Source organism: Hippopotamus amphibius, chromosome 12 (genome assembly GCF_030028045.1).
Source record: "Hippopotamus amphibius kiboko isolate mHipAmp2 chromosome 12, mHipAmp2.hap2, whole genome shotgun sequence".
NCBI lineage: Eukaryota > Metazoa > Chordata > Mammalia > Artiodactyla > Hippopotamidae > Hippopotamus > Hippopotamus amphibius.
The window spans coordinates 57,523,130-57,536,397 of NC_080197.1; the positions used below are offsets into that span (position 1 = coordinate 57,523,130).

A 13,268-nucleotide genomic window follows, 5' to 3' on the forward strand; every position below is an offset into this window, starting at 1 on the left:
ACACTGGAGGGAGGAAATTTTATTCTCTTGGCCTTGACTTCAAAAGTAGCAAGATGTCTAAAAGCTGGAGAACCAAAGCAGAGAAAATAGGTGGCTTTACCTGCCCAAGGCCAGTCATTAGCCAGGGAATTATGCAGAAAGTCAAAAGAACAAATGAGTAAGTGATGCGTACGACATCCTACAACTGACCCTTGAACAACACGGGTTTGAACTGCACAGGTCCACTTATACACAGATTTCTTTCACTAAACACGTGTTAGGGCACCACAGTCAGCAGCTGGTTGAATCCATGGATGTGGGAGCCACGGATATGGCAAGCTGACTGTAAAGCTATACACGGAGTTTTTACTGTGTGGAGGGTGGGCACCCCAATCCCCACTGTTTTTCAAGGGACAACTGTAGTAAAATAGTGTGTCACAGAGTACAGGCTGGTTAGGACAGCAAGAGACACCGAAAAGGAGCTGAAAGAACAGGCAGGTGGCTGGAATGTTCGTGTAAGTGGGAGAGTCATAAAAATATGAGCCCATGGTCAGCAGAGAGAAGTTCAGACCTGGGGATTCAGAGGTAAAGCATCTGCAGCTGATTCAAGGGGCAAGTAAGAGGTGCCCAAGGGGGCATTGCAGTACAGTGCAGATGGGGTATGTTGGGGAAGAGAAGAAAGGCCAGAGTCATCCACGATGACATCAGGGGATAGGCAGGAGAGGAAAATGTCTAAGAACACAAGGGGCAGCATCCTGGAGGTGAGTAGATGATTAAAATAAGGATAGAAGAGGGCTGAATAAACAGAAAACCTAAATGAAGGCAGACATACCTCGTTTTATTGTACTTCACAGATACTGTGTTTTTTACAAATCGAAGGTTTGCGACAACCCTTAGCATCGTGCAATTCTATCCGTACCATTCTCCCAACCAGCTCACTTCATGTCCCTGTATCACATTTTGGTAATTCTCACAATATTTCAAACTTTTCATTATTATTATATTTCCTACAGTGCTCTGTGATCAGTGATCTCTGATGTTGCTATCGCAAAAAGATTATGACTCATTGAAGGCTCAGATGATGGTTAGCATTTTTTAGCAATAAAGTATTTCAAAATTAAGGTATGTACTTTTTTTAGACATACTGCTATTGCACACTTAGATTACAGTATAGAATAAACATTACTTTTATATACACTGGGAAACCAAAAAATTCCTGTGACATACTTTATTGCAATATTTGCTTTATTGCAGTGGTCTGGAATCAAACCAACAATATCTCCAAGGCATGCCTGTCATTAAGTGACAGTGGGGAATAACGTCTGGAAAAGGCAGTGAGGCTCAAATAAATGCCAACCTCACTTCCTAATTCTGAAATACACGAGAGAGTGATGAGCTTCCACAACCCCACTATGGCCATTCCTTCAAATCTGGGCTGACCACATTACAGATCACCTGAGAATTACTAAAGTGAAAAAAGCAAAACTTTTTTACCCCTATCAAACTGACTTATCCTAATAAATTATTGTACCTGCAAAGGAGCCTTGAAGAAGGGGAAGTGGTTAGAAGAGAGACACTTGACACTCACAGTTTCATATACTTCTTGTGGGAATGACAACTGGGATAACCTTTCTAAACTGCAATTTGGAAAACTATTATCATGGGACACAAAGATACTTACATCCTTTGACCCAGAAATTCTATTTCTTTGAGTTTATCCTAAAAATATTAAAGACGTACATAAAGGCTTTTATACATAGAAATGAATTAAAATATTTCAATAGCATAAACCTGAAAACAACCTAAAAGTATAAACAAACAAGGGAACAACTGAAAAACTAGGCTGCAACCATGTGATGGACCACTCTGCAGCTTTTAAATACAATGTTTTCAAAGTAATTATGAAATAGTAAATGCTATAAAACATTTACTATTAAATTTTATATGATTTATTAAATTTTATACAATTTTTTGTTTATTGTTTAAAAATATAGTATATTAGAAGATTTAGGGTACACTAAGGCCAACAAATGAGGAGATAATTGCCAACAAAAAGACAGACTGCCACTCACAGTTCCCAAAAGGAGGGGGCATCCCAGGCCACACAGGGCCACATGGGGCAGCACCAGGGCCAGTCAGGAGGCAGAGGGAGAGGAGCATCTGTGGGAAGATTCTTTATTGTGGTTTCTGTGGGAAGGCATGGGCAAGACATGCTGAGCAGGTTTAGGATTGGCTAGTATGAATGATTTCAGCAGCCTGTGGGGCACTGGGGCTGTCTCTAGTTGTCTGGTATCTGGCCCAGGGGCAATGAGGACAGATAGACAGTAGCCCAGAGTGTGAGATCCCAATAAAGGAGGTGTCTGGGGAGTGGGCTCTCGATTGGTTAGTGTGTATTTGACAAGTACACTCCCAGGCAAGTTGTTTACTATCAAAGGGCTGATCCTGGGAGGGGCAGTCCCTCCTGAATCAGCAAGGCCCCAGATGTCAAAGCATCAGAATACAGAAAATAAAGAACACGGTGAATGCATTTATTTTCCTTAATTTAAAATTATTTGAAAATAAAAATTTTCAAATTTTCTACAGTTAACACGATATTATTTTTTTAATTTAGAAAAAATAAATATTCCCCAGAAAGTTTTGTGTTATTCACAGCCCTGGGCATTTCTTTGAAAGGATAAATTTATACCATGATTTGAAGAGTCACGTATGCAGCCCTTCTTATATTGTTTTTTAAATGCAAAGAGCAAAGCAGACTGCTGACGCCACGAACCCGGTGTTGCTGAAGATATGAGAACGTACTGAGTCACTTTCATGGCACGTTTTAATGTTTTCCTAAAGAGAAGGGACAGGGAGTTTCTAACCAAATGCACAGGAGTCCAAACTAACCCTTGTCCTAAACTGTGTTTGAAAGAGAGGTCTGTTGGCAAAGTATCAATATTTAAGAAAGAGTTGAGAAACTTTCCACAAGCATTACCTGCCTATAGAGTATTCCCTATGTTGCAGAGGCAGGCAGAGCAGGTAACTGTTCTGATTTCAGAAAGTGGCAGCCACTCTGGATAACTGACTGAAAGCATCCACCAGGCACCACGTTTAATGCTTTGGAAAGAACTGTCACACCACAGAGTCCATAAAGAGCTGCTACTAATGGCAGGGAACAGCTCCCAGTCTGCCAAAAGCCCCGCTTCTTCATGGGGAGTGACTAAGTAACTTGACAGCCTGTGCTGATTTCTGAGGACTCTTCTAACAGAAAAACCTCCTGACTGTAAGGACTTCACGGAGCCTAGCTCATGTTCAGCGCCTGCTGCAATAACACCGTTTCACACCGGTGAGCAGCCCACCACCTCCGCCAACCATGGGACTGAACCATGAGGTGGCACCGGGCACAGCCAAGAGCACTTCTGTCCAAGCCCTCCCAACTCACCGTGTGGCTCTAGGTGAGTGGTTTACCCTCTCGGTGGATTCCTCATCCGTAAAATAAAGGCTATGATACAGACTAGAGTTACCTCGCAGAGTTTGATAAGAAAAAAAATGAGATAAATGTTGAAGCCTCTTGGAATCTATGAAGTTCTGCTGGACAGACAGTAGGTAGGACATTAATTATTTATCTGAATTGGGTATGATGGGCTTATGGTCACACGTAAGATCCAAACGGGCACCGATGTGCATCTCTCTCTACCCTCACACAGTCAAATTGAATGATGACGTAACTGCTAAAGATCACTGAGGTCCGAGTCAAATTAAGGAGCAGATGTGGAGCTAGATTAAATCAGAAGTATAGTATCAGATAATTCAGATTTCCACACAAACACTCTCATATAATTAGTAAGCAATCAATTTCTCCTACCCCTTCTTAATTAGATAATGTGAGATTAATCAATAACCAAACCATAATTCAAAACTGTGATCGTTGCTGTGAAAAAAGCAGTGTGCCCAATATGCAGACCACTAGCAGTGTGACCACTGCACAACAGCTTTCATCATTCCATTCCACTGCTCACAATTCAACAGTGGCTCCTCACTGAATTTTTTTTAATTGAAGTAGAGTTGACTTACAATGTTGTGTTAGTTTCAGGTGTACAGCTCCCTGCTGAATTTAAGATGACATGAAATACAAAGTCTTGTACAACCCAGACTCCCTACAAACCTCACCCCATGCCACTCGCTCATTCATGATCCAGGCAAGAGCCACAAAGCAGTAAGTGACAGTCCCCAGTCACGTCACATTCCTCCCTGGCTCTGCTGCAGGCATTCTTGTGCCTGAAATGCCCTGTTCCCAGATCAGATTAACATAAACTTACCTGTCAAGACACCTGTTATCTCCTACAAAAAGCCTTCTCTGACCACTACCCCCAAACCTGCCACCTAACTGGGTCCCCTTCTACGTAGCACCTTGTAATTGATACCATCATTGACCTGATGTCACTTCACCGTAATTATCTCATCACTAGTCAGTCTGTCCCACCAGACACAGCTCCTTGAGGGTAGGGACCATGTTTGTATTCCCAGTTTAACACAATCCCTGACACACCACCCCACTCAATAATTGAGGAAATGATGGATTACTCAGTAGCTAGTATTAGGTCAATTCCTTAACTGTTTGGAAAATATAAGATCTCTGTTTCCCTCTATTTACCAAAATTAATTTGTGCTGGATGAATGAGTTAAATGTAGGAAAATAAAATAATAAAAGTATAAGGAAAAATGTGAATATATTCATAATCTTAAAGTGAGTACTTTCAAAGTATGATGCCAAAGTTAAAACTATGAAAGAGGGACTTCCCTGGAGGTGCAGTGGTTAAGATTCTGAGCTTCCACTTCAGGGGTACAGGTTCAATCCCCTGTCAGGGAACTAAGATCCAGCATGACTTGAGGTGCAGTCAAAAAGAAAAAGAAAAAACAGCAAAAAAAAAAAAAAACCATAAAAGAAATGACTACCTTAAAAAGTTAAAATTTCTATATGTCAAAAACCACCATAAAATTAAGACATGAGAAAACTGGGGGAAACTTTCCCCATGCCCTTCCCTCCACCCCAATCTCAGGCAAACAGTGACTTGCTTTATGTTTTTTAGCCATTTGTTTGTATTTTATAGATTTTATATAAACAGAATCATACCACATACTCTTTTGAGTCTGAATTCTTTCTTTTTTTTTTAAATAAATTTATTTATTTATTTATTTATTTATTTGCTGTGTTGGGTCTTCGTTGCTGCACGGGCTTTCTCCAGTTGCGCGAGCAGGGGCTACTCTTCATTGTGGTGCACGGGCTCCTCATTGCAGTGGCTTCTCTTGTTGCAGAGCACGGACTCTAGGCGCATGGGCTTCAGTAGTTGTGGCACATGGGCTCAATAGTTGTGGCTCGTGGGCTCTAGAGCGCAGGCTCAATAGCTGTGGTGCATGGGCTCAGTTGTTCCGTGGTATGTGGTATCTTCCTGGGGCAGGGATTGAACCCATGTCCCCAGCATTGGCAGGTGGATTCTTAAGCACTGCGCCACCTAGGAAGTCCGAGTCTGGCTTCTTTCCCTCTTAATGGTTTTGAGATTTGGCCACGTCGTTGTGCAGTTCTATTGCTGAGCTGTACTCCATTTGGGTGGGCATCATATTTTGTTTATCCATTGAATTTATTTGTTGATGGCCATTTGGCTTATTTCCAGGTTTTGGCTACTGTAAATAAGGTTGCTACAAATATTCATGTACCAGTCTTTGTGTAGACAAATGTTTTCATTTATCTTGGGTAAATACTTAGACACAGAATGACTGGGTCGCAAGGTAGATGCATGTTTAGCTTTTGGGGAAACTGCCAAACTGCGTCCCTAGGCGGCTGTGCCATTTCACACTTCCACCAGCAGTGTCTGGGAGCTCCAGCTGCTCCGTCCTCACCATCAATCGGCAACATCAGCCTTTCTAACTTTATCCATGGTAATGAGTGGGTTGTGCAATGGATTACATACTAATCCATGTAATTTTAAGGCATTTTTATTATTTGAAAAGTTTATTTCTTGGAAGGCCAAAAAGTCTGTCTGTAATTTCTATACATCATCCCTATGTCTGGCAAGTCTAATAAGTTTCAATTTAGTTGCGAGTATTTGCAAACTTACAATTGTGCGAGGGACCGTGTTAGATGCTGGAGAGGATGCAAGGACAAGTATGACGTAGCGTTCACCCTCAAAGAGTCCAGGCAGATAAGTACAGAAATAACCCAACTACAAAGTGGAACGTGTGTTTGGAGAAGTCTGGGTCACAGCCCTCCGTAAAGGCTTCAGGAAGGAGGTGGCATCTCAGTTTGCATATAGTATACAATTCCTCAAACTTTAGTGGACAACCACAATATCCCACACTTTTGTCCTAAATTCTTCTCTCTCCTAAACCAAACCATGTGATTCTTTCAAACATTACCCATAGGTTGCCTTGTCACTAGCCTGGTTGCTCTCTTCTGAACATACTTTGGCTAAAAATACTTTGATGTGTGGTGTGATCGGAATTCAACATCCAAGAGTTGTCCACAGAGAGGAGAGTACAACTGTGACTGATAATGTTCTGATTATACTTTCATTATTTATAAGACTGCATTAGCTTTTATTTTAAATATATAATATATATGGGCCTTCACTTGATACTGTTGATTCATTCATTCATGTAATTTTAGAACTGTACCACATTACAGATGGTCTAGTACAGCTCGCTCTTTTTTCAAGAAAGAAGCAGAGTTCCATAGCTGATTAAGTTCCTTGCCCTTTATCATACAGCCACACATGGATGGAGGAGGAATTACTATGTAAGTCTCCTGACTCCCAGATAGGGCTTTTCTGGAGTAAACCCAAACCTGTCTTTTTACAGGCTGTTGTTAAGTCACATCTTTACCATTTCATACCTCTGCGTTTTGTTTTACACTTAGGTGCTGGCCCTTTTTTTGTTAAGTTTAATCTTCTTTGGTATCACCCTATCAACATCTGTTTGGATTCAGATTCTATCTACCAGAATGACTAAGTCTCCTCAAAATATGCCATCTGCAAAAGTGACCAGCATGACATTTACATTTTCAAACCAAATGTCTGTCTGGCATATTGAACAACAAAAAAAAGCCAAAAAGGGAGGAGCAGAGAATTACTGTGATCAAATACAGCGTAGGCAAAGAGAGAGCCCCAGTCAGAGTCACAGAGGTAAGCAAGAGGCTGACACTAGGGAAGAGATATGAATGGTCAGAGTGGACTCAGACAGTCGCTCAGCAGATAGGAAAAAGGACCCACTTTGGGGTGGGGAAAGCAACCTGGGAGTAAGGCAGTGAACAAGGCGAGGGTGTCAGAGAGCCTCAGGGATTAAGCTGTGTTGGCTGCATGGACTATGTTGGGTCTCCTGACTTAAAATGGGCCAGAGGGGAATCTGGTTTCCTGTATGACACATCCTTCCTACTAGTAAGGAGGGGCCAGGCTTGCTCTGTGCAAAGGCATTTATATTCCAGGGCATGTGTGAGTTAAGATGTGGATTGGCTTACATCATTCCCATCAGACAAGGTACTAAAAATGGCCTTAAAATAAGCAGATGCCCTGGCTCTCCTGCACGGCATGTGCTAAGGCTCTCCATACCTGGTCACGAGGGCGCAGTGTTCGGGCTGGAACACAAACCAATTGCATGGGTGTGAATAGGAGGAGCAGATACAGCGGGACAGGAAATCTACGGCTTATAACCCTTAGAATGAACTCAAAAACCACTTCCGCAGTTTGCAGCACAACAGGTATGACACAGCAGGTAGAAAGGGCATGGGAGGAAGAGAGCTAGCCGAGTCCCCTACTGGGCTAGTCACCTGGTGAGTGAGTGGAACCTGTCAGCTGTGGTCCTAGGATGTCCTACACACCATGCAACCAGGACATGCTCATCAGGCGCCTATGAAGCAGACAATGTGCTACAGGGGCTGGGAATACGCTGATGACCAGGACCGCGCCTTCATGGAACTGGAAATCTAATCCATCCTCCGGTGTATCCCGGGATTCTACCAGGTATTAAGCAAAGGCTTGAATGCTGCTGGTGGTGCAGTGAAATGGAGAGAAAGGACAATTATTGGGAAAAGGTATCATTCACCCATTTCAGTGAACAAAACCGGGAACATGATCTTAAAGCGTTAAGGTACATAACCTACTCACCCGCCTGTGAGGCATTCAATGCCAAAGATGTTATTCCTATAGGCTTTAACAGTTCCTCAGTTCGTTCATTTGTTAATGTGTTGTTTCTCATCTGATGGAGTGGGGAAGTGGAGGATTCTCTTGGCTAATTCTTTATTTACTATTTAATTCAACTATAGTTAAATACTACCCTTTAAGTATCTGTTTTGATCTGGAAAAAAACAACTTTTGCTCAAAAGGATAAAAATTACTAAGAAATATTTGGAGAAAACCTTAAAAATATATATCTGATTTTCTAAATTTGCACTAAAAGGTTAAGAGGAGTGAAAAGGAACAAAAGAAATCATCCTGTCCAATTCACTCACCTTACAGCTGAGGAAACGGAGGCTCAGAGTGTGAAACAAGATGCCCAGCTGTGTGCTACATTACCGTTTCAATGAAAGAAACAGAAACAGTACTTACATACAACAGACTCCTGGGGAAACAGTTCTCACGCATATCCCACTCTCAATCGCTACAGAAATCAAACAAACACACAACACTCTGTGCCACTGGGGAAGGCAGTCTTCCCTCCCCGGAGCTTTCAGCAAGCAAGTGGGGGGTGGCACTTTTGAGGAGGGAGGTACGCTACTGCACTAACATACTGAGGAGAGCTGTAAACACAGTGGGCCTGGATTGCAGTAGGACATTTTCTCAAAGATGGAGAGTAGTGAGCTACTTTAATTCTCCAATACAGTCTTGAGAAAAAAAAAGAAAGAAAAAGATGGATGAGACGAGATTTTAGGCAGGAATGTCAGTTAGGCAGCAATCACTGCAGGGAACCAGACCCATCAGGAGAGTGACAAAAGGGGGGATCAAGTCACTACTGTAGGCAAGACCACAGCTGCGGCGGTCACCACTCCCACTCCCACCACCACCATAAATTAAATAATCTTGCGCTGAACCTTTACATGCCAGGCACTGCAACCTTTACATACCCTATTTTATACAATCCTCACAACGCCCCCTATGGTGACGGTTTAACATATGAGGAAACAGGCTCAGAGAAATGAAGTAACTTGCTGTGATGGTCTTTTTGCTGCGTCAACTTGGCTGGCTTCAGTCCTCAGTCACTCAGTCAAACACGAATCCAAGTGTTGCTGTTGAAGGTACTTTGTGGATGTGATTAAACTCCATAATCAGTTGACATTAATAGGGATGACTGTCCCAGATTAGGATTAGGGTTAGAGTGAGGGCCAGGGTTATCCTAATCTGGGTGGGTCTGATTTCATCACTTGAAAGGCCTTGAAAACAGAACCAAGGCTTCCCTGAAGAAGAAGAAGAAACTCCGCCTCTGGACAGCTGCTTCAGCCTGTGCCCCAGAGCTCCAGCCTGCCTTTCCTGATGGCTCACGCTATGAATTCCAGTCCTGCCTGGCCTCTCCCCACATTTGCATAAGCCAATTCCTTGTAGTAAATCTCTTAATATACATATACCTACTGGTTCACCTCCTCTGGTTGAATCCTGACTGGTACACATGCCAAAGATCACACAATCATTAGGTGAAAGAGCTCAGATTCTTTCAAAGCCAAAGAAGGCCAGCATTCCACATGCCTTCCAACAAACGTTCACTTTTAGACATCGGCACATCACAGAAATGGCCTCTCATCCAGGGATCTAGCAGGCACCAAAGAAAAGGATGAAAGCTCTGGAGGCCAGTCTACCTGGGTTCAAATCCTGGTTCTGCTACTTACTATGCAAACTTTACCTGGGGCCCCGTACTTAAAATCTCTGTGTCTCAATTTCTTCATCAGAAACATGGAACAATAACATCTACTTTATAGATTTGCTGAAGATCTGTGACTCATACCACGTAAAGCATTTAGACAACTAGCACGTAGTAAATGCTCACTAAAGGTTAAGAATTCTTAACTATTTAGAAGAACCAAAAGTGAGAATGATCTATGCTAAGCTTTTGAAATGGGGCAAAGGGGGAACAGAAGCACCCAGGTGACTATGAGGGAGTCGGAGTCATGGGAAACCCTGTAGCTGTGATGCAGAATATAATCAGTGATAGAAGCACCACGACTATTCCACAAATGGCATTACAACCTAATCCAGGGAGGGGCAAAAGCAAGACAAAGCAGCTCATCTGAATTTGTTCCACGTTGAAACAGAAAATGTCCCTAACTTAGTCCAGGCCTGATGGATCCTCACGCATGAGAATGCAGGGTTCAGCATCTTCGACATCAGCCGGTTTCTCCAAAAGTCACAGAAAGATATTTAGATTTTGATGGGCTACACCCACATTGTTCTTACAGAGGAAGATACAATTCTTGCAGGTTATAAGTACATAGAAAACACAGTGTAGGCTATTATCATGATTAATATTAGTCAAGCATGATTGGATATGCCAAATTTGATACAGAATCTCCAAAAGATATCATGGTTCCTCACATCTAAAGTATCAACAAGGGACTCCCCTGGTGGGGCAGTGGTTAAGAATCTACCTGCCAATGCAGGGGACACGGGTTCCATCCATGATCCGGGAAAATCCCACATGCCGCAGGGCAACTAAGTCCGAGCGACACAACTACTGAAGCCCACACATCTAGGGCCCATGTGCCTCAACTACTGAGCCCGTGTGCTGCAACTACTGAAGCCTGCATGCCTAGAGCCCACACTCTGCAACAAGTCACCACAATGAGAAGCCTGCGCACTGTAACGAAGAGTTGCCCCCACTCGCCACAACTAGAGAAAGCCCACACACAGCAACAAAGACCCAATACAGCCAAAAATAAAAAAACTAAAATAAAGTATCAACAAAATAAGACACCTTCAGTTAACTGTGAGGAAAAAAAAATCATCAGTGTTCACAAAAATATTTGTGTATCTTTTCACCCAATGGTGATTATTCTAGAAAGAAGAAGACCCTTTAAAAGGAGGTGGGGGAGAAGCACTGACATGGCGACAGGAAAATGCTAAAGTGCTACAAACTGAAATACAATATGAGTTTTAAAAGCAATAAAACCCAACGTGACATTTATGACTTTAATATTATCTACGTATAATATAACCATAGTTACCATGATGATCAGACTCTAAAGCTGCCTTCGGGCTCTTCCTAAACAAATAGCTAATAAAAAATTATTTTAAAACCTCTTGATAAAGAATTTGTCCTAGATGTCTTCTAAAATTTGAGGTGTGAATTCTAATGTCTTTCTACGATCAGGCTGCTTAGCTTGTGACCACATGTCCCAGAGGGAGCAATGGTTACTGCTGAAAGGAACTGGCAAGCCAAAAGTGCTAGCTGAACTCAAGCTGAAAAGTCAAGAAAAGAGAATTGTCATAAAGAAGCCACTAGCCCCAGGTTGCATGGAAAATTGGGTCTGGTCTCTCTTTTCTAGGTCAGTGTTGTTGCCTAGATGACTCATTACAGAATAGATGGCCTCCCTACAATGCAATATTGTTTGTCTCCATGGTAGTGTAAGCACAGCCTACCTTTAGGTACCACCTAACTCAGAGAGGAAATCCAATTCACAACCGCAGAGCTGGGAAGAAAAATAAATGTAGAGCTGGAGACGGTGTTCAATTTTCCAATAAAGACTATTCTCTAGCTTTTGACAAAACAATTACTAATCTTCACAATCTTCTATTCATTTAAACACATGCTGATCTCTGCTCTGAAAAGTATTCAATTTCAATTCTGCCCATGGTATACTGATCTCTTTTTTACAATCTGTGTTTTTATGAAATACATATGGCTTTGGTACCATCTAGGCTCATCAACAATCTCTTTTCCCTATATTCTCCTCTCCTAAGAAAAAAAGATGCAGAGATATTTTGATGTATATAAGAGCTTCTGCTTTTAAGTAACTTCTAAGCCAGAGATCCTCTGCACTGTGTCTGAATCAAAATAAGAACATCTTCTGATGTTATCACACACAGGTGTTTCCAGGAGTGTTCTTTTCACATTAGGAACACGTTTGGACGTGCACGGCAACGGATTTTTTTCTTTTTCTTTTTCTTTTTCTTTTTTTTTTTTTTGGCTTATAAACCTTTGCTGTTTATTTTGGAAGTCAAGGCTGAGAGTGCTGTTCAGCCCTGTCCCACGGAGCTGCGTGGGAAGGGTCTGAGAGCAGGTCTGGAGCATATGTCCCTATGAGGGGCACATCAGTGCTGGGACAGTGGAACAACGTAGGTCATTACATTGGACAGAGGAGGGAAGTCCAGAAACCTGCTTCCCAACTGGCTGCCATGGGAATAAATGAAACAGCACTAGTGATGCTTTTCAGAAGAAAGAATGTGAAGTGGATTTAAAGATACAAGCAGCCACATTTTTCAGGGAAAATAGAATGAAAAGTAGTGGCCCAGATGCACTTGGAGTGAAGGCTAAGACCGTATAATTAATCCTCTAGCAGGAACCAGGACCTCTGATTTTCTTCTTTCTGATCAGAAATATGCCTTTCAGGGTGATACAAAAGCTCCCTTGCCGGCCAGGGACCAAAAAGAGGAAGCATGGATCTTTCCTTTTGGAGAGAAGGCAAATCACCAGCCTGGAACTCAGGCTTTCTGTGTTAAATGTCCTGCCGCATCACAGACATGGGAGGGGAAGCCCCCAGTGGCACTGTTGAGGCGACAGGTCAGTTCTTCCTTTTCCACTTTTCCTGGCCCGACCTGAAGGATCCTAGCATCAGTTCTTCCAAACAAGCACGTCCCTGACAATTTTCCACATCCATGCCTCGTCTCTGTCCCGGATGACTCTCTTTGCTACCTCCACAAGAGTTATCTATCCGTCAATACTAAACTTGACCCCTTCTCTGAAACCCTTCTGTGAGTACCCCCCTCCACGACCTAGATATAATTTCTCCCAACTTTGGGTGGGGAGGCTCACTCCTTGCAGTTTCTGTAAGATTTTGCTAGGTTCTATCTTGTACAACACATATTTTAGCCACTTTTCATCTCGCCTAATACATTTTATTGATATAAGTTTTTTAACCCTTTTGCTTGCTTTTTCCATTTCTTCATCTCTGTTTGCCTAGAACGTAGTAAGTACGCACTTAATGGATACTTTATGAATGAACTGGCCCTACCTGCACCTCAAACCAACATGCACTTAAAATCAAGAAAACTTGATTAGGTATTTAATAGGTGCAAGGAGTTGAAGATTGTAGAAATGAGCAAGAACCAACCCTG

General features: G+C 42.3%; 1 protein-coding gene across 6 annotated transcripts in view; it reads right to left on the reverse strand.

Moving 5' to 3' along the window:
• The window catches only part of BMAL2 (basic helix-loop-helix ARNT like 2), an 81,707-nt gene that overhangs the window by 63,311 nt on the left and 5,128 nt on the right, over positions 1–13,268 (reverse strand). The window contains exon 1 of one of the 6 annotated variants that reach the window (XM_057702742.1): positions 2,052–2,112. The exons of the other annotated variants lie outside the window; for them this stretch is intronic. Within the exon in view, the coding sequence (XP_057558725.1) occupies positions 2,052–2,073 (22 nt within the window). The 5' untranslated portion in view covers positions 2,074–2,112. Of the gene's footprint in view, positions 1–2,051; positions 2,113–13,268 lie in introns of those variants that run through there. 6 annotated transcript variants of the gene reach the window in all.